The sequence below is a fragment of the Peromyscus californicus genome, unplaced genomic scaffold, assembly GCF_007827085.1.
Source record: "Peromyscus californicus insignis strain IS unplaced genomic scaffold, ASM782708v3 Scaffold_7__1_contigs__length_154581171, whole genome shotgun sequence".
Taxonomy (NCBI): Eukaryota; Metazoa; Chordata; class Mammalia; order Rodentia; family Cricetidae; genus Peromyscus; species Peromyscus californicus.
Window position 1 is genome coordinate 96,640,725 of NW_026294595.1, and position 22,491 is coordinate 96,663,215.

General features: G+C 40.6%; 1 protein-coding gene across 1 annotated transcript; it reads left to right on the forward strand.

Moving 5' to 3' along the window:
• Positions 1-4,695: 4,695 nt before the first annotated feature.
• Positions 4,696-20,800, forward strand: Trim69 (tripartite motif containing 69). The gene is made up of 7 exons (XM_052723700.1): positions 4,696-4,737; positions 9,201-9,677; positions 11,557-11,652; positions 15,021-15,254; positions 16,054-16,076; positions 16,161-16,285; positions 20,262-20,800. Exons 1-7 carry the CDS (start codon positions 4,696-4,698, stop codon positions 20,798-20,800), a joined length of 1,536 nt encoding a protein of 511 aa, XP_052579660.1.
• The last annotated feature ends 1,691 nt before the right edge of the window (positions 20,801-22,491 follow it).

Consider the following 22,491-nt stretch of genomic DNA (forward strand, 5'->3'; position numbering starts at 1 on the left):
CCCCCCCCCCAATATAGTAAAACTAAACAAGCAAACAGGAAGGAGAGGGCCTAGGCCATTGACAGGTGCCTCTCATTTGTCCATTCACTCACTTAGCCAGCGTTAATTACATATTGATAGTGTGGTAAGCCTGGGGGCCTAAGAAGATAGTCCTTCCTTTCAAGAAGCTCACAGTTTCTTGGGAAAGAGATATGAAAACAAATAGGATTTATGAAAGAAACAACACAGTATAATCAGAGCTATGATAGAAACAGCTGCAAAGTGCGACTGCATAAAGAGTTAGCTCTGACTTCTCACTAACTCTCTTGGCAGAGAGCGCCCCCTAGCAGAAGGGACAGCCTGTGCAAAGTCAGAGAAACAAGGCCTATGCCGTCAGTTCCTAACTCTGGCAACAGAGTGGTGCATGGATAGCAGACAGGCACTACCCACTCCAGACAATATATTGGGTTGGAATTACTGTAAGCAAAACAGCAAACCTGTTGGCTCCGAGATAGTTCTTTATATGCCCTGGATGAGCATGGTCTAGGTAGGGATCTCTAAGCTAAAAGTGCTAGAGAAAGCTGTGTGAAAGCATCTTACCCTGCCTCCTTAGGGCCTGACCCCAAGCCCTGCTACTCACTCAGGTGTGCTTCAATAGATGGTGAGAGGAAGGCGAGAGGGAGGCAGCTACCCTCCACGGTCCAGTGTGCCTTGGGCTGCCAGGCCCAGGTGGGCTGAAGTGCTGTCTCCTGAGTCAGGAGTAGTGCTGCTGCTGCTGCTGCTGCTGCTGCTGCTGCTGCTGCTGCTGCTGCTGCTGTTTGTTTTCTCTTTCTAGAGCAGCCTCGTTTGGAAGCGAGATCTGTAAACCTTAACATTACATTACCAGGGCTGGAGAGATGGCTCAGCAGTTAAGAGCATGGACTTGGCCTGCAGAGGACCAGAGTTTGGTTCCCAGCACCCGCGTCAGGTGGTTTACAACTACCTGTAACTCCAGCTCCAGGGAATTTGATCCCTCTTCTGGCCTCTGTGGATATCTCCACACATGTGGCACACACACACAAGATTAAATATTAAAAAATTAGATTACCACCTGAAATTTAAAAGAACCCTGCCCCAAATAAAATAAAATAAAAGGGGTTGATAGGCCATTCCAATCCAATCAGAGTTTCTCTTTCTCGAAAGCGAATATGATCAAAGCAACTGACAAACTGTCACGGAACCCGCCAGACCTCTCTTTGGCCTTCCTCTCTTCTCCAGCTCCTGAACTCTCCCTCCTCCTCTCATGGGTCCCAAGTCCATTCCTAGCAAACTAACAGGCCCAGGACTACTGGGCGGCAGCCATCCTGGGCCCACTGAGCAAAGCCAAGTTGCCTGTCTCTGCCACCTGGTGGCCTGATGACCAAGCTTCATGGAGGTAAGTTACTCTCCAACAGCCCTGCAGGTTTTCTGGACACAGTGTGGAAAACAAGATCACAGGAACCGGGTATGGACTGTGGATCAAAAGAGGAAATCAAGGAAACGTTTAACATATAGCGTTAGCCTTCTGTGCTCTCTCTAGACCTCTGGAAAAACAGAAATTAAAGAGATGGGTAAGAAAGTAAGGAAGCCCACCAGAACTTCTGAAAATAATTCAAATAAACATTATATAAAAGTTTACCCTCTTTATTAATAACTTTATTATCTTTGGATGAAAAATTACAATGTTTTTTCATACTATCACATTTGGTGTGTTATTTTTAAAACAGAGAAGTTGAATATCTTTAAAATTACATTAGTGTATTTTGTGTACATGTGTCGTTGTGCATGCCATAGCATGTGTGGAGGTCAGAGGACAATTTGCAGGAGTCAGTTCACTCCTTCCTCTCAGGGATCAAACTTGGGTCATCAGGCTTGGAGGCAAGCATCTCTACCTGCTGAGTCATCTCCCCAGCCCAGTTAAAGGTTTTAAATAGAATTCCTTGTTCTAAGACACCTTAAAACAAAAGTAAAAGAAGTCAGTCTTCTAAACTTTTGTGTTGTCAGAAAGACTAAAGAAAACAATAATTTACCATAGGAGGGAAAGCCCACTAAAGCTCATAGAAATCCCAACACACAGCCCCTGATGCTGACTTATCATTTCCCCCCAGTTTTTACTTAGGAAACTTACTGTTTGGTGTTCTGATTTAGTAGGTTGTGTTTTGAGTTGGGATCTCTTTATGCAGATTGGTCTGAAACTCAAGATCTTCCTGCCTCCACCTCCCAAATGTTGGAATTACAGGCCCATGCCACCAGAACCAGCTTGACATTGAAGTCTGTTGTATATAGTTCTTCACTGTGATGATCAGGCTCTCACCTCCTCTACTGCAGGACCTTGAGGTTTGCTCATGCTCTTCTTTGTCCTTAGCTACTGAAGCAAACTGAGCAACAAATATTTTGTTTACATTTTTTGTAGGCAAAAAATCCCAAATGCTATTGCCTTTCATACTATACTCTGATCCCCTTAAAGCCAAAGTCAGGGGGACAAATACTCTTCCTTAATAGTGAAATAAAGATTGCATGACAGTGAACTTACTGTTACTTCCACTATTCAGGCAGAGGCTGGAAATAGTGAAGGACATGAAACCTTTGAGAAGTCAGCAAGGTTTGAGTCTTCCCTCCTCCTGTGTACAAGGCCAATTCAGGACGCAGTGGTTTTCCAGTTTAGGCAGAGCTGGCTGTGCCATATTGCTTGTTTCTAGATTTGTGAGTTCTGGGATCTGAAGTCTGGTCCTCTGATACAGCAGTAGATGCTCTTAGCCACTGAGCCATCTTTCCAGCCCTTCTCTCTGTAATGTCTTCTTGTCTTTATCAATGAACTGATTTTACCTGCCTCCCTCCATTTCTTCTGCTTTTTGTTTCAACTGTATCTGCCAGATCCTGCCTCTCTTTCTCTTTTTCCCCCTCTCCCAACCCGACCCCCTCTCTGTCAGGTCTCTCAGGCTGTCCTGGAATTCACTATATGGACCAGGCTGGCTTTGAACTCATGTCCCATGTGCTGGGACTAAGGGTATGCTCCTCTAGGCCTGGGCAGATCCTGTTTCTTTAATGATTTTCTGTGTTCCACATGACATCTCACAGTGATCTTGTTCCTATTGTCTGTCTTCTGATCCTTTTGTTTTCAGACTAGAATTCATGAGAGGCTCTGGTTTGCAATAGGTAACAACTGGGATTGCGAGACAGACTATGAAATGGTCCAGAAGCCCATCTGTGGTCTGGGGAAGGAAGAGGAAGCCACACGGTGTGTGTGGCTTGGACTTTAGCATGGAGTGTGGGGATGGCAGCTATTTTAATGAACACATTTAGTAGACCCTGAAGAAAAATCTTAGTTTAAAAAGTCAAGTGTGCAAAGAATAACACATAGGATTGTTTATAACATTGCTAAATGTTGACTTTGATTTCCCTTCCTATGGGCTTCAAAGGAGCTCAATTTATATTCTTTGAGTAACAGCATCCACACAAATTATGGCTGACCTTTCATGATTCATTGTCAAGATGGTCTATTACATTGAAATCCATCCCCTCCCATCTGCCCCATTCTCTCCTAAACACATATACATGTGTGTACACACATGCATATCTTTCCCTAAACATATAGAAATGTTGGAAAAAGTGCTAGTGACAAGATTTTGTTTTTGAATGGTGAAATAATAAAAACAATGATTTCCCCTTCAAAAGAACCCCTTATTCTTTGTAAAGTCAAAGTTGTAAAGAGGGAACCAGATGTGCTGGTGTACATGTAATCCCTGCACTTGGAAGGGGAAAGGCAGGAAGATTTTTGAGTTTGAGGGAAGCCAGGCTATATATTGAGACCCTGTCCCAAACAAACAAAAACCTCAAGGAGAATGAAAAACACAAGAAAAGCAAACAGAACAAAAACAAACAAACAAAAAACCCCAAAAGCAAAAAACCAGACAACCTCTTTACAATTAAGCTAAGACATTCAGAAGCTTTGGGTACTAGCCTGGTAGGAAAACTACAGACTACAGTAAAAACCAAACAGAGAGTGAGAGGGGACTAGGAATGTAAACCTGCATAAAGACAGTGACGTAGTTTCCCAAAGGAAGTGCGGCATCCGACTCTCCAACACCCACAACAATGAGAACAGACAAGTGGCTGAAGCCAGAGCTCTCCTAGATGCACTTGTCACAAAGATTTAAGGCTGAGGAAGGCAGAGTCCATCTGATGGTGAGGTGGAGTGGAGGGATGCTGCACAATAAACAAGCCCGCAGGACCGGTTCATTGTGGGGAGAACTCATGTGCATGTTGTTTCAAGAAGAAAACAACCTCAAACGTAGGGACCTGCCACCCCTTTCATACAAGTCTTTTCTCAATAGCTAACTCAGGAAGAACTCATCTCACTCAAAGTACTTAAAGAAACAAAGAAATTGGGCTGGAGCAATGGCCTGGTACAAGGAGCTGAGCTGGATGTTAGGAGCCAAGCATGGGGGTGCATGCTTGTAGCCCCAGTTTTAGAAAGGCAGAGACAAGAAGCTCTGGGAATCACTGACTAGCCTGGCTAGCCTGACTGGTGAGCTCCAGGACAATGACACACTATCTCAAAGGACATAGACTGTATTCCTGAGGATGACACTCAAAGTTATCTTCCAGGCCTTCCCCTACATAAAAAAGAAACAAAAAGTTAGTGGTAACTATAAAGTAAGAAAGGGATAAAATTGTCCATAACAAAGAGAGAGCGCCATGGCACCAGAAAACATGAACAAGAAGAAAATGGAAAGGACAGTGAGGCTCTCCAATGCCCGTCTAGGAGCTGTTTAGGAAAAGAACTAGAAGCATAGTGTGGTGGTTCATGCCTGTTATCAGTCATCAGGAGGTCGAGGTAGTAGCCTTGCCAATGACACACAGATACAGTGGAGGATAGAACAGAGCCGGCACTGTGTGCTTATGAATAGCATCAGCCTCACAGGCAGGGACTGAAACAACTTTTGGTGGCTCTTTATCAAATAACAGCATGTCTTGTATGGCAAAACTACAACATTTTGCAAAGCAGGATATTGTTCAGTATAAAAATTCAGGCTCTGGAACAAATATCTTTCATTTAAAAAAACTAACATGTAATATAAAATTAACTATTTAAAAATGTACAATCCAGTAGCATTTAGTACATTTACAATGCTGTACAACAGCTACTTCTATTTCCAAATGTTTTTGTCATCCCCAAAGGAAATCTCTTTTCCATTAAGCAGTTACTCCCCACTTTTCCTTCTCCCATATGCCCTAGCACTAATCTTTCTGTCTCTTAGGATTTACCTATGTTGAATATTTTATATGAACAAAATCATAAAATGTGATCTTTTGTGTAGGCTTTATTTGTTCTGGGGTTAGGCTAGGCAAGTACTCTAACCACTGAGCAACATTCAGTCCAGCATAATGATATAGTGTGTGCATGTGATATATATACATGTATGTTAGTGTACATATGCATAAGCATGTATGTGGAGACCAGTGGAGGAAGTTGTGTGTCTTCTTCCATCGTTTTCTTCCTTATTCTCCTGAGATGGGGTCTCCCACTGCTTTCTGGCTAGGCTGGTGGCCAGCAAGCCCCAGAGATATCCCTGTCTCCACCCTTGCCAACACTGAGGTTACAGGAATACACGACCATACCTGGTTTTTTATATTGGTGTAGGAAATCTGAACTCAGGTCTGTATACTTATGCAGCAAGTACTCTAACTGAGCTGTCTTTACAGTCTGTAAATTTTATTTTTCTTTCTTTTTTTTTTTGAGACAGGCTCTCACTATATAGCTCTATATTGCTGTCTTAGAACTCAATATGTAGAACTCAATATGTCTTAGACTCAATATGCTGGCCTCTAATTCATAGAGATCTACCTCCTGGGTGTTGGGATTAAAGGCATGTGCCACCATGCACATCTCTATGTTCAACTTTTTGAGGAAGTATACAAATGGCTGCATTATTTGACATTCTCATTAACAATGTCCTTAGAAAATGTGTATGGGTGTTTTGCTTGCATATATCTGTGTACCTCATGTATTACTGGAGCCACTGGAGCCAGAAGGCAGCATCTGGAACTAGAGTTTTAGATGGTTGTGAGCAGCCATGTGGGTGCTAAGAATGGAATCCAATTCCTCTGGAAGAGCATAAAGTGTTTTTAACTTCTGAGCCATCTCTCCAGCCCCCAGCAATGTACCTTTTAAAATTATATCAATCTTAGTGTGAAATTATATTTCATTGTGAGATATAGTGAGAATAATGAATTAAAATTTCTCATGTGGATTTTCATAATGGCTAAAGGTATTGAACATCTTCTAGTGTGTTTGTTAGCCGCCTGTCCTATTTGGACAGATGCTTATTCAACTTTCTGTCCATTAAAAAGTGGTTGCTGCCGGGCGGTGGTGGCGCACGCCTGTAATCCCAGCACTTGGGAGGCAGAGCCAGGCGGATCTCTGTGAGTTCGAGGCCAGCCTGGTCTCCAAAGCGAGTTCCAGGAAAGGCGCAAAGCTACACAGAGAAACCCTGTCTCGAAAAACCAAAAAAAAAAAAAAAAAAAAAAAAAAAAGTGGTTGCTAATCTTTTTGTGTTTTGAGATTCTAGATTTTTATTCTGGATTCTAGACCCTTACAAGGACTAGAGTTTGCAAATAACTTCTTCATGTAATTTGTCTTTTACTTTTGAAAGGAGAAATAAGAACAGTTTTTCTTATTTACCTAGCTTTAATATCAGGGGAATGCTAACTTCATATAAAGGGTCAAGAAGTACCACCCTATTCTGGGAGAATTTGAGAAAGATTAATATTAATCTGTTAACTGTTTGATAAAATTAACAAGTGAAGTCATCTGGTCCTGGGTTTTACTTTGTTGATTAATTTATTTACTTGTTACAGGGATGTTCAGGTTTTCTATTTCTTCTTGAGTTAGTTTTAATAGTTGATATGTTTCTAGGACCATTCCTATTTCATCTAGGTTACACATTTGTTGTCATATAATTGTGCATAATAGTCTAAGATTTTTATTTATGTGAGGCCTGTAATAAATAAAATCATTTCAAATCTTAGTGATTTGATTCTTTTTTTAATTATTAATTTAGCTAATCAATTTTAGCTTCTCCACCCACTAAAAGCACTACTTTTATTTTAGGCCCTGGCTAGCCATGGGCAATGCTCCTGCCTCAACATCCTAAATGTGAGATTACAGATGTGCACCCTCATGCTTGGCAAAGCTAACAAGCTGCACTTTTGATTTCACTGATTCTATTGTTCTCTATTTCACTTATCTCCACTCTATGTTTTCTTCCTTCTGCTATCTTCAGATTTAGTTTGCTCTTTCTCCCTACTTGTTCTTTAAGGGAAATTTGGGCCATTTATTGTGAATTTATTTATGTATTTACCTACTGACTTACTCTTGTGGTGCTGAGGGATCAAACCTAGGGTCTGGGGCATGCTGAGCACATGCTCAACCACTGACTTATGTTCCCAGCCCTTTTTTTTTTTTTTGGTTTTTCGAGACAGGGTTTCTCTGTGTAGCTTTGCGCCTTTCCTGGAACTCACTTGGCAGCCCAGGCTGGCCTCGAACTCACAGAGATCCGCCTGGCTCTGCCTCCCGAGTGCTGGGATTAAAGGCATGCGCCACCACCGCCCAGCGTTCCCAACCCTTTTAAGAGGTCCCAGACAGGATCCCTTCATGTTGTCCAGGCTGGACTCAAATTTCTAGGCTCAAGCAATCCTTCTGTCTCAGATTCCCAAGTAACTGGAAATATAGGCACATGTCAGGGTACTAAGCTCTCTTTCTCAATTTTTTAAAGTTTTATTGTTGATGCTGCTGGTTCTAGGAATTGAACCAAGGGCCTTTATATGCTAAGGAAGCATTCTACTACTTACTGAGTGCCACTCCATTTTAGTTTTTCAATGTCAGTGTTTACAACTATACATTTCCCAGATATTATTGCTTTTTATTATAAGTTTTGGTATGTTGTATTTTTTTATTCATTCATCTCAAAATATTCCCTAACTTTACCTCTTTCTTTGATCCATTGATTAATTAAGAGTGTGTTGTTTAATCTTTACATAATTGTGAATTTTCCACTTTGCTTATTATTGATTTCTAGTTCCATTCTATAGTATCTGAGAAGACACTTTGTTTTAGTCACTGTTCTATTGCTGTGGAGAGACACCATTACCATGACAACTCTTATAAAAGAAAGCATTTAATTGGGTCTTGCTTACATTCTGAGGTTTAGTCCATTATCATCATGCTGGGAAGCATGGCAGCATATAGGCAGACATAGTGCTGGAGAGGTAGCTCAGAGTTGTACATCCAGATCTGCAGACAGCAGGTGGTGGGTGAGGGGGCTCAGCCTAGCTTGGGCCCTTGAAACCTCAAAGCTAATCCCCAGTGACACACCTCCTCCAACAAGGTTACACCTCCTAATCCTTGTCAAGTAGGCCACTCCCTAATGACCAAGCATTCAAATCCATGAGCCTATGTGGGGCCAATCTTATTCAAAACATCACACACTTCATATGACTTTAATCCTTTTAAATGCATTGAGATTTGTCTTGTGACTTAACATATGGTTTTAGAGACTGTTCCATGCACATTTGAAAATAGTGTATATTCTGATGTCAATGGAATCATAAGTGTGTTTTCAGGATGCCCCAGACACTGCATTTCTAGGTATGTGTGATCCATAGGAAATAAAAATAACCAATGAAACAGAAACCGGAAATAAAAATTTCAATGCATAATTGGAGAAGGTTGGTAAAGAGAGGAATGTACAACAAAATATGTATCTTTGATAGAGTACTTTCTTCTGCTTTGGGTCTGTATTAAAACTTGAAATAGTGCCACAAACTATGACATTAGAAAACATTAAATTCACTGTATTGTTTTATTTTTTATTTATTTAATTATTTCAAATTATGTGTAGATGGGTTTGTTCAAATGAGTGCCATTCCTGTGAAGGCTAGAAAGGGTGTTGGGTTTCCAGAAACTGAAGTTACAGGTCATTTCGAGTGGGTGCTGGGAACTGAACTTGGGTCCTCTGCAAGAGCAGTATGTGTCCTTAACTGCTGAGTCATCTCTCCAGCCTCCATTGGATTATTTTCAAAGAAGAGATTATGATGTTTTAGCTGAATCAATTCTCAGCTCCTTTAGGAATGGAGTTCTGCATCCTTGTGTATTGAAATGGGCAGTAAGAGAACCTTAATTGAATTATTCTTTCCCAAAGGTATCCTCCAGGCCCCCCTCCAACTTCGATCCAGGCACCTATGTTGAAGTGAATGATCCAACCACCCACACACCCTCAAAAGTGGTGATACAAGATATTACTATGGAGCTACACTGCCCACTGTGTAATGACTGGTTCCGTGATCCGCTGATGCTGAGCTGTGGCCACAACTTCTGCCAAGCCTGTATCCAAAACTACTGGAAACTGCATGCAAAGGAAACATTCTGTCCTGAGTGTACGATGCTATGCCAGTATAGCAACTGTACATTCAACCTTGTGCTGGAGAAGCTGGTAGAGAAGATTAAGAAGTTACCCCTGCTCAAGGGCCATCCACAGTGCCCAGAGCATGGAGAAAACCTGAAACTGTTCAGTAAGCCAGATGGGAAACTGATCTGCTTTCAATGCAAGGATGCACGGTTGTCTATGGGGCAGTCTAAGGATTTCCTGCAAATCTCTGATGCTGTCCATTTCTTTACGGTGTGTGAGACCTGGGCTGTGAGCAATCCCTTAGGAAAACTCTTTTGGAGGGCTTCTTCTTTCTTCTGATCTCATCCCTTTCTTTATTCAAATAATGAGAAAGTTCAGAGTCCTCAGAAATACAACATGCCTTGCAAAGTTCTTCCTCTAGAGATGCTACATGTAGGAAAGGCACTATAAAGGACTGTATGACTCCTTCAGTCACACACTGGGTAAAGCATGAACAGAAGAGTGTTCCTGCTATAAAAGTTGTAAACTTCGATGGAGTTTCAATGAGTACAATAGAAACAGTATATGATAATGTATTATTGAGAACTAAGTTTTGTCACATTTGTAATTCCCAAGTGTTTAGGATTTCTGAGAGGGGGGGGATGTACAATGAAGGAAAGGTGTGAGACTAGAACTGGGAAATCATTTGGATTTGGCTGGGCAGAAGGAAGAAAGAAATGTTCCAATGGGAACGGCCTAAGTAAAGGTGTCCAGATGTAGAGTTACAGTAGCCTCCTCAAATCCCTGTATCTAGACAATAAGATGTCAAAACTGAACTGTTTCTGTTGCTTATTTTAGTCACAAATTTTGTTTTGGTGGTGCTGGGGATTGAGCCCAGGGCACAGTATAAGCAAAACAAGTATTATGCTATTGAGTTAACCCTGAGCCTTTGTCACAGTTCTCAAAAGAGGCAGGAATTACGACACAGTGGAAGGGTAAGATGTCTTTGTTGCAAGAGTTTACTTGAGTGAACACAGACTTATTAGAGAAAAATGAGAGAGGACCCCAGAGAGTGGGAGGGACTCTAAAGAAGGAACACCTCGAGCTTATTTATTTCTTGGCACACCATGTCTTTGTAGATGTCTTTCCCACCATCCTTCCGTGTGTGTGTGTGTGTGTGTGTGTGTGTGTGTGTGTGTGTGTGTGTGTGTGAGAGAGAGAGAGAGAGAGAGAGAGAGAGAGAGAGAGGTGGGGGAGACATACAAACATACACAGAAAGACAGAGAGAAAGATTGAGAGAGTTCTTTTCTTCCATGACGTGGTTCCTGGAGACTGAACTCAGGTAGATAAGCTTAGCAATGAGTGCCTTTACCCACACGACCACCTCACCCATCCCAGCAATGAGCTAACTTTAAAATTAATAGTTCCTTGCCGGGCGGTGGTGGTGCACGCCTTTAAACCTAGCACTTGGGAGGGAGAGGCAGGCCGATCTCTGTGAGTTCGAGGCCAGCCTGGGCTACAGAGTGAGTTCCAGGAAAGGCGCAAAGCTACACAGAGAAACCCTGTCTCGAAAAACCAAAAAGAAATAAAAACTAAAAAAATTAATAGTTCCTTACATTAAAATGTCTATGTTCAAACAAATACTGGTGTGCCTTCTACCCCCTGGCAGAATCTCTTCTGGAGCCAGGACTAGACTCCCCATCCTGCCATTTATTTAGCCTGTCCTGTTCAACCCCTGTCCTGTTCCTGTCTCCCTGTGCTATTAGCACAGCTCTTTTCCCATTCTACAGAGGTCTCTCTATGCTGTAGGCATGTGTGTGCATGCATGGGAAGGCCAGAGGAAAATTTTAGGCTGTACCTTAAGTACTTGGCCACCTTGTTTTTTGAGACAGGTTTTCTCACAAAGACCTGGGGTTGCAGATTAGGCTAGGCCAGCTATTTGGCCAGCAAATCCCAGGGATCTTTCTGTCTCCATCTCCCCAGCACTGGACTTAAGTGTGTGCCACCATGCCCAGCCCTTTACATAAATGCTGGGGATCAAACTCAGGTCCTCACATTTGTGTGGTAGGCACTTTACTAACTGAGCCATCATCTCCCCAGCCCCTGGGGACCTGCGTGGTTTTCTTTACCTCCCAAATTGCTGTAGGTTAATTCTATTTGGTATTTCTAGGAGGAGCTTGCCATCTATCAGAACCAACTTCAGACAACCCTGAAGGAGCTTCAGTCTCTCAGAACTATGCAGAAAGATGCTATTGCTGCTTACAAGGTGAGGGGCAGGGGAAAGTGCTTATGAAGCAGAGCTGGGATAATCCCTTCCTAGAACTCCAGCTATATCAATATACTAAATGGCACCTGGGTTATAGAATTAGTGCTATTTCATTGCAGGGTAGGAAAAAATGTATGGTGGGAAAAGTTCCCAATATTTGATAATTGAACAGATTAGCTTTTGTCCTAACATGCTGGGTCTTTTGATGGTTAAGTCACTAGGTGAACAACGTGGTATTGAGATCTTCTTGTTCTGTCCTTTCACCTATGGCAAAATAAGGACTTTACCAATAAAACCTACCAAAGACGGCCATGTCCAAAGAAATACTTTTATTTCCTTTGAGTTTATAACCAGGTACCTCTGACCTATGGACTCTCAGATTACATTTTCCTCCATCTGATTTATCTTCCTTAACTGCTCCCAAACTCTGTAAAGCTGTTGCCTATACATGCCTATCCACTTTAGACTTCACAGGAGTGCTAAACAATACTAATAGGAAAGATTCAGCAAATCAGTATCTAGGTTGGGAGCTAAATTGAAACTTTGGTTTCTTCATTAATTACTCTGTAAAGGAGAGCCATCTTTGACATTTGGCATCTAGAAAAATATGTAGCCTCAGAGAGAGAGAGAGAGAGAGAGAGAGAGAGAGAGAGAGAGAGAGAGAGAGAGAGAGAGATGGAGTTAAGGATATTTCCAGAGAATTTTGTTACTGTTTCCTAGTTCAGATACTACAGTCAATATGAATTCAACAAATATTTATTGAATGGGTCAAAGCATTAGACTCCCACACTAGAATCTGAGTTTGGGAGACAGGTATTACATAATGCTAACTATACCAATAAAATAACAATAATGACTAGCACTACATGATATGAAAATATAGTAATGAAGAGAACTATAGGGGAGAACCTAATTTAGGTGGAGGAGGAATATGCTCTGAAGAAGTCACTTGAGCGGGAGATGTACTCAAACTTGCCTAGCTAGCATACATGAGGCCCTGGGTTTTATCACCAATATCACATAAACTGGGCACAGTGGCACACACTTGTAATTCCAGCACTCAGGAGGTAGAAGAAGGGGAATCAGAAGTTCAAGGTCATCTTTGGCTACATACCAAGTTCTAGACTTGGGATACATGAGATCCACTCTCAATTTTTTTTTTTTTTTTTTTTTTTTTTTTTTAAGGACTGAAGGATGAGTAACTTAATCAAATGAACTGGGTGAAAGGAATATGAGCTAAAGGGCCTGGAGAAGAGTGTTGTAGGCATAGGAAAATATACAAGGAGAAGTCCAGAAACAGGAGGTTAAACAGAAGAAAGTCCAATAAAGCTAGAGCACGCTAAGCAAGGCAATACTGAAGAGGCAGATATGGCCCAGTCAGGCATGTCTTTGTACGGAAGACATTAAGTATTTTGAATACTTGATCCTGATGACAACAGAAATAAAGAGTTGTAATAAGGACACAGTTTCATCTCATTTTGAAAATGTCTGATTGCTGTGTGGAAAATGAGTTAGAGAGACAATGACAAAATCATATGGTTAGAAAACTGTTGCAGGTTAGTTTGTCAAGAACAGTGGCATGTGACTGGACTAAAGAGCAGGAAACACAGAGATAAACAAAAGCATATGGTGTAGGGAGGACACTATATAGATATGGTGATTGATTAGATAAGAAGAGTGAATAGCAATATCAGATAAGCATTTGGGTTTAGGAATCTGGAGCCCAAAAGCTGGAGAAAAGCTGTCAGCATTAGATGCTACTTAAAGCTGCAGGAGGGATTGCCTAAAAGTGTAGAATGAACTTAGGACAGAATACTAACTAATTTTGAGTTTAGGACAGAATACTAACTAATTTTAATATTTAAATTGTGGTTAGAGGAAATGGGAAATCATGAAAAAGGTGAAAGGGAAACTGGAAACACATGGGTTAGAAGAACAGTTAAGACCATTTTAAGAGTGTGCTAATGATTGTCCATGGAATCTAAGCTACGTAAGACAGGCCATGAAGATAGAAGTTTATTAACAGAAACAGAGGTGGGTCAATGATTACAAACTTACTTTGTTGTTTTCTTTTCTTTTCTTTTTAGTTTTTCGAGACAGGGTTTCTCTGTGTAGTTTTGGTGCCTGTCCTGGATCTCACTTTGTAGACCAGGCTGGCCTTGAACTCACAGAGATCTGCCTGGTTCTGCCTCCCGAGTGCTGGGATTAAAGGTGTGTGCCACCACCGCCCGGCACTTTGTTGTTTTCTTAAGATAGAGTCTCTCCATGTAGCCCTGGCTGCCCTGGAACTCACTATGTAGACAAGGCTAGCCTCAAACTCATAGAGATCTGCCTGCCTCTGCTCCCCTGTCCCCTCCACCAAGTGCTGGGATTAGAGCCATGTATCTCCATGCCCAGGTTGAATACAAACTTTCATTGAGATTCAACAGTGCTGCAGTAGGGAGCAAGTGAACTTGGAGCAAAAAGTCACTTTGGAGATGATACATTTTCTGGGAATGATAAAATTCCATGTGTGGTTGGGACTAAGTGGAGAAAGCTCTAAGTCATTAGAAAAGAAGACAACGAGGAACTGAGAAGCCAGGATATAGAGACTTCACCAGGGAGGAAGCTGTGGTCTCGGGCTCTCTCTCTCTCTCTCTCTCTCTCTCTCTCTCTCTCTCTCTCTCACACACACACACACACACACACACACACACACACACACACACACACACACAAGCTGCAAGTGTAGTAATTACCAATTTCAGCACTTTGTACATTGTTCGTATCCTGTTTCTTTCATGCTGTCCTGGCAGCAAGAGTAGTTTTGGTTTTGAAAGGGCAGTTCTCCCAGGTTCCTTATGGCCCTAGTTTAACAGCATCATTTAGTAGATAGTTTGCCAGTCTAGGAAGGTATTGTTAGTATTAATTTGAGAATGTTTAGCTAAGTGGTGGGGGTGCGTGCCTTTAATCCTAGCATTCCAGAGGCAGAGGCAGGCAGATCTCTGAATTTGAGGCCTGCCTGGTCTACAGAGTTACTTCCAAGGCAGCTAAAGCTACACAGAGAAACCCTGTCTCGAAAAAGAACAACAACAACAACAACAATCTTTTTAGAATGTTTGATTGACTCCACAACATTACTTAATAGAGCAATGGTTATTATCCAAGCACTGAGAGAAAAAATGAAAACAAAACCTTTCCTCTTACACCATTAAACTAGCTGGGAAAGAAGGAATAAGTCTCCCAAGGGGCTCTGTTTAGTAGGATTGAATATTGATGCTAAGCAGCCATTTGTATGGAATTTTCCAAGGTGTGTTGTGTGGTGTGAGTACCTGTCTCTAAGTGCTAGTCTCAGTAGTAATCGTGGTGATGATTATGGAGGTTTCCAGGACAACAAGATACAACTGCAACAACACCTTTCCTTGGAGTTTCTCAAGCTGCATCAGTTCCTGCACAACAAAGAAAAGGACATTCTAAATGACCTCCGCGATGAGGGGAAAGTCTTGAATGAGGAGATGGAGCTGAATCTGAACCAGATTCAGGAACAGTGTCTTCTCGCCAAAGACATGCTGATAAACATTCAGACACGGATGGAACAGCAGAATCCCTTCAACTTCCTCAAAGTGAGATTCCACAGCAATTTAATTATGGGTACACTTGAAGGAGGGAAGAGGGCCTGGGGTTGGTTGGGGAGGGAAGGAAAGCATAGCCTAACCAAACTCAACCGAACTGAACTGAACCCAATCCACTGCAGTGCTTTGCAGATCCTTTGGGGAAAATGTAGGCTGCTTTTGTTCTATGTTCAGAGGAAAGCTGTGCTTTCATCTTCCTATGAAACATTAGTACAATTTCAGCCATAAAGCTATATGGATCAATATTTTTATTTTCCCATAAAGAACATTGAAGCTTTATTTTTCAAAAGTATGTTTCTGATAGCCTTTATTGAGTTTTGGGCTTACAGAAATAATGAACTGAACTATTTAAAAATCTTTTTGTCAAAATGCTACCTGAAGTCTCACCTCTAAGCAACACTGGTGATCATTTCAGGACTCAAAAGTTTAGTTACCCTTGGCACTGGAATTGCCTCTGATCTTTTCTTGTGGGAGTATTTGGAAGTTCTCACTTTAAAAAAAGTTGACCTTGACTATGGACGTACTGGCTCCATATAATTCCTACCAGAGTTGGAATTATAGAAATCAGGAGGTTAGCAAATGGGAGGTCAGTTTCTCACGGGTTAGATTGGGGTGCTGATTAGGAAAAGCCTGTGGAGGATGAAAACTGTTGTTGGAGATGGACTGAGCACCACCACCTGCACAGGAAGCCAGTATTGATGAAACCTGGATGGTAATCAGAATAACTAGACAGATTTCTAGAGATGATAAACAGGCATCTGACTGCTCTATTTCTCCTTTTCTCTTTTAGGACATCACAAAGCTCATAGATAGGTAAGTGCTTCTCCATGGCACTCTATCCCCTTCCTTCTGGCCCTGGAGGATGTCTAAAAAATAAACTGTTTGTGTCCCTTACAGCGTGGCGCAAGGAATGAGGGCATTCTTACCCAGGAAGCTTATCTCCAAAAAGCTGAACCCAGGCCGCTTCAAAGGTCCCATCCAATATATGATCTGGAGGGAAATGCAGTCTGTTCTCTGTCCAGGTATAGTGGGAAGTAGCTACTCATTGCTATGGCCCTTAATCTACATTTTATCTATGGGGTCTCTGCTGTGGCCCAAGTTAGTTCTTTAGCTTGAGGCAAGATGTAGATGGTCTTGGGTGGAGTTTAAGATTTATTTATTAATGCATTTTATGTATGTGAGTGCTCTGTTTGCATGTACACCTAAATGCCATAGAGGGCATCAGATCTCATTGTAGATGGTTGTAAGCCACCATGTGGTTGCTGGGAATTGGACTCAGGACCTCTGGAAGAGCAGCCAGTGCTCTTAACCACTGAGCCATCTCTCCAGCCCTTGGGTGGAGTTTAATCAAGAAGACTTTTTCTTTTTCTCCTGCTGCTATAATCTAAGAATATATGTCTTTGAACTAACAATACATAAGAGTCTGATATTAGAATTACTCCTCAGCCTATGATTTTGTTTGATCTAGAATATGCAGAAACAGCCACAATTTTATCCTGTTTTGTTACATCAGCTATAAGAATCTTTGGAGTATCTCTGCTTTGAAGGCATTTCCCACACATACTCCTTGTATATATTTAGAGTCTTTATAGGTCTTTTAGTGCTTTATAGTCATAGCATAGAGCACAACATGTAAAAGAGTGTTAAAGATTATCAGTGCTTCAGAAAAAAAAACCCAGTTCTTCAGAAGAAAACAATATCTAATTTCAGTAGACACGTCTGTCTAATGAGCACATTTTTGTGTTCTTGCAAATATCAAAGGACTAAACAGGACAAAATAACACAAGTGGTATTTCATAAAAAAGAAATAATATTCTAGATATAATATGTATAGAAATAAAATTTTAGATAGCTTCTGCAAAATTTATATACATATTATTATTGTTTGTTATTAGCCTACTTAAAATCATAAATATATCCTTGTCACATTTTCCAAGTGACTAACATGGAAAGAAAACAACTCCACTGAAGTATAGTTAATAGAGCAGAATCTGCCAATTTTACCTAAATATACCTAGTGTACAAGTTGTTGAGTTTTAACAAACATGTAACTGTCTCTGTGATCAAGATAGGCGGGGGCTGGGGAGATGGTTTAGTGGATGAAGTGCTTGCTGAACAAACAAGAGGGCCTGAGTTTGAATCCCTAGCACCTATGTAGAAAGTGAGGCATGGTGGCAAACAACTGTAACTCCATCACTGGGGAGGAGTCGGGGAAAATGTAGATCTTAGGAGGCTTGCTGGGCAGCCAGTCTAGTTGAAAGACTGAGTTCCAGATTTCAGTGAGAGACCTGTCTCACCAAATAAGATGGAGAGTGATTGAGGAAACACCCAAAGTAGATCTCTGATCTCCACATGCACATGTACGTCCATGCATAGGTATACTTGTGTACACAAACACATACAGGAACATACACACACACTCACACACACAGGCATGTCTTTCTGCAATCAGTTCTTTCTGTATAGCTCTAGCCCTTAATGCTTGTTGATCTGCTTTATTTCATTTTGCATGTGTCTTTTCAAACTTTTGATTTAATGTAAATCACACATTCCAGTAGGATTTAGATTAGTGTCTAGATTTAGTACTTACCACAGCACTTCCTTTGATTCACCTATGTAGTTGCACATAGCAATAAATTTGTTTAACGGACACATCATAATGTGTTTATCTATTCTTCAACTGATGAACATTTGGGTAGATTACACTTAAGGGCTATTAAGAATAAAGTTGTATGGGTCTGTTTACACATCTTTGAGGAGAAGACCTAGTGGTGGGGTTGAAGACGTTCATTTAACTTTATGAGACACTGTCAACCCCTTTTCTCTCAAGTGGAGGAATCATTTTACATTTCCTCCTGCATGGATGACAAGACCATTTTTCCTATATTCTTGATAAAACCCGATATTGTTAATCTTTCTAATTTTAACTATTTAACCTTAAGTATAGTAACATTTCATCATTGTTTTAATGTATACATCTCTAATGTCTAATACTGTTGAACATCTCTCCACGTGGTTCTCTGCCATTCATTCCTATGCCTTGTTGGTGAGATATATTCAATCTTTTGACCACACTTTTGTTGGACTGTTTTTTTTTATTTTTTTTAAAGATTTATTTATTTATTATGTATACAGTGTTCTGTCTACATGTATGCCTGCAGGCCAGAAGAGGGCACCAGATCTCATTATAGATGGTTGTGAGCCATCATGTGGTTGCTGGGAATTGAACTCAGAACCTCTGGAAGAGCAGCCAGTGCTCTTAACCTCTGAGCCATCTCTCCAGCCCGGACTGTTTTAACATTAAATTATAAAGGGACAAGTCCTTTATCACTCATGTTTGTTAAGAAGAATTTAAAGAAAGAAAACAAAACAAAACTGTGTGTCTGTGTATGAATTTGTTCCCCTGAGTGTGGCTGTCAACAGATGCCAGTAAAAGGTATTGGATCTCCTGGTACTGGAGTCACAGGCAGTTGTGAGCTGTTTGATGTGGGTCCTGGGAACAGAACTCCTCTGCAAAGTGCTCTTAACTTTTGAGTCATTTCTCCAGTCACAAATTGCTTTTTTGATGGTTCCTTTTTTTTTTTAACTTAAGTTTTTTGAGATAGAGTCTTATGTAGCCCAGGTTGACTGAGAGTTCTGTGTGGCCAAGGATGACCTTGAGCTCCCCATACTGTTGTTTCTACCTCCCAAGTGTTAGGATTATAGGCATGCACCTGATAGAAAACATTAAACAGCAATAACAACAACAAAACCAGGATCTCATTATATTGTTCAGGCTGGCTTTGAAATTAGGATCTTTCTGTCTCAACCTCCTAGGTACCAGAATTATAGGTATGTGTTACAGCTCCAAATGAATTTTAATTGACACATGGTAACTGTATGTATTTATAGGATGCAATATAATATTCAACACATGTATGCAACATATAATAATTAAATCATGATAATTAGTATTTATATTTCCTCAATAAATAAAGCCTGGGGATATAGCTCAGTAACAGAATGCTGGCCTCACATATACAGTGCCTTGGGCTCAATCTCCAGCACTGGCAACAAAACATACATATATATATATATGATTACCATATTGTGTATAAAACTCTGAAATTAACATCTATCTCACCATATTTTGGTATCTGTTATCCAATATCATTCTACCCCCATCCCTCCCTGTCCTTTCTAGCCTCCAGTGATCACTAGTCTATTTCTATGAGGCAAACTTTCTTAGTTTTTACATATTTTAAAAAATCTTCATCTGTCATGGAATTTTAATATTATAGAATACAATATAAATTAATTACTTACAAATGTGGAATTAAAGATTGTTTACAAAGTATAAGCCTGGTTTTGTAATTACCAGTTTAAAATGACATAAAGTTACTTTGTTAGATTGCCATAAAAATTTCTAAATGTTTGCTTTCATTGTATTATCTTGTCCCAGGCTGGTAACCACATAATCTGTAGACTCCATTCCAAAGAGCAGTGATACATACCACCCTAGAGCTCCAATGTCTCACTGCATGTTAAACCAAATATAGTCTTCACCAGGTATCTCAGTCTGCCCTAGCTCTAACAGAGAGTCTCTCATACACAAGCAACTAATTGCATTTAAATTTACCCTCCCCGCTCTCTGCTTACCCAAAGTATACATCTCCCATGTTATAGACCAGTTGAGACACTCTCCTTAGTAAGGTTTCCTAGGACAACTTCACCTATTTTTACCACTTTGGTGTTAGTCAAGATTCACATTATTTGTATTGTTTCCTTCAGTAGAACATAAATTACTTCAGAGCAAAGTCTGATTTTATCGCTAATATAAAAAGTCTAGAAATAGCAACATGGATACCAAGCAATAGAAAGTATATGAGAAACTTCCTGACTAAGGGTTTATGTATATTGAGATGAAAACACAAATATCTATGTTAGCATTATTTCTTACTATGGAAAATTACATTCACTTCCTTCCCCCTCTTCCCTGCTATCTCATTTTCTTACTAGGCCTATCTCAATTAACTCTGGATCCTAAAACAGCTCATCCAAATCTGGTGCTATCCGATAGCAGGACCAGTGTGTGTCATGGTGATGTTAAGCAGGTAATGCCTGATGATCCAGAGAGGTTTGATTCAAGTGTGGCTGTACTGGGCTCAAAAGGCTTCACCTCTGGAAAGTGGTATTGGGAAGTAGAAGTAGCAAAGAAGACAAAATGGACAGTTGGAGTCGTCAGAGAATCCATCATTCGGAAGGGGAGCTGCCCTCTGACTCCTGAGCAAGGATTCTGGCTTTTAAGACTAAGGAACCAAACTGATCTAAAGGCTCTGGATTTGCCTTCTTGTAGTCTGAAAGAGGGTAACCTCAACAGGGTGGGCATATACCTGGATTATGAGGGAGGGCAGGTGTCCTTCTATAACGCTGCAACCATGAGTCATCTTTATACCTTCAGTAGTCTTTTCATGGAGACACTTTTCCCCTACTTCTGTCCGTGCCTTAATGATGGTGGAGAGAATAAAGAACCATTGCACATCGTACATCCACAGTAATTTGTCATACTGTTGTATAAATTCAGAGCGTTATTAAAGTGTTGAAATAGTTTACCAATTTCACTGGATTCTCTTTCCAATTTATGGGGAACTCTGAAACAATGAAAGCAGGATTCACAAATTGACTTACATTTCAGTTCCCTACATGGATTTTGCTGGAGCCTTTCAAAATAACACTCTACTTCTGTGGGGTCTTCTAGGACACAGGGAGCTTCCCTGAGTATGATCCTCATGTCTTGTTTCTGGAGCAAACTGCAGCTTGATTTTGTAATGCTTGGAAACTCTTCTCGAATGTGCTGCCAGCATACTGAGTCTAGAGGATGGATGTTCACATCTGTACTCTTCTTCCCGTTGAATTAGCTTTTGTCAGTGCTGGGATTTAATTCTAAAAAATTCACCTCATTTCTTTTCCAAAACATGTTGCTGTAAATGTAAAAATTTGCTCCAGAGACTTGAAGTAGAAAATGGCCTGAATTAGCATATAATCATGTCTTCCTGCATGCACTCAACATACTTTTTTGTCTAGCAAATCTTTGGCTCTTTCCCCTCTTTTCAGTTCTTTTTTTCCTGAGTTATTAGTGAGAGTTGCCTGTTTCCCCTAGATCAAAATACATCCATATTCCCATCTGCTTTTGACTCTGTCCTTCTTCATCAGTCCTGTCTATATTTTTAATCAACAGCATTTTTCATCCTTCTCTCTTCAACTTGTTCAATGTCTAGCTTGTTCCTTCTTTCTAGGTTTAGAGTTCTTGATATCCACAGTACTCTTGATGAAATGGCCCTAGTTCCCCTCCTTGGAATTCCCGATCTAAAGTTGCTTTCCTATACAACACATACACATTTATAATAGATGAGTTAGGTAACTAGCATGACATAATTAAAAGGATATATTGAAAACTTACTATTTTTCTAAACAAAATCTTATTTTTTTTTAAATTATGTGTATGCATGTGTATCTGAGTGTGTGCCACATGGATGCAGGTGCCTGTGGAATACAAAAGAGGATGTCGCATCCCTTGGAGCTGGAGTTATAGGTAGTTGTGAGCTGCCTGATGTGGGTGCTGGAACCCAACTTGGGTTCTCTGAAAGAGCAGTGCATGCTCTTAATTACAGAGCCATTTGTCCAGCCTCTTACTATCCTCTTACTATTCACCTCAACCAGAATGTGATGAGGACTCATCTTGAGCCTGGAACTTTGCTTGATGTTGTCACTGTCTCCCCTCTCCTCCCCTATCAACTAAATACTTTCTTAATTACTTCTAAAAACACACAATAATTAAGGCAGGTGATAGATATGTAGAGGTCTTCTGAGAATAATAATAAAAAAGACTAATTAACTAATAACTTAGCTTTAGAACCCAAACAGCAACGAAACATTGGTGGCTCCTGGGTGCCTCTCTCAGTTTTCAGGTATTCACTACTCTATGCTTTGTACTAAAACATAAGGTATGGGGCTGCAGAGATGGCTCAGCAGTTAAGAGCACTTACTACTCTTGCAGAAGATCCAGGTTCAGTTCCCAGCACTCACAGGGCTGCTTATAAATACCTATAATTTCAGTTTCAGGAATCTGATGCTTTCTTCTGATTTCCTCAGGTTCCTGCATGTGGTATGCATGCATACTGAGACACACACGCATACCCATAATGAATAAATAAATATGTTTTATATAAAAATTCTTTTAAAATATAAA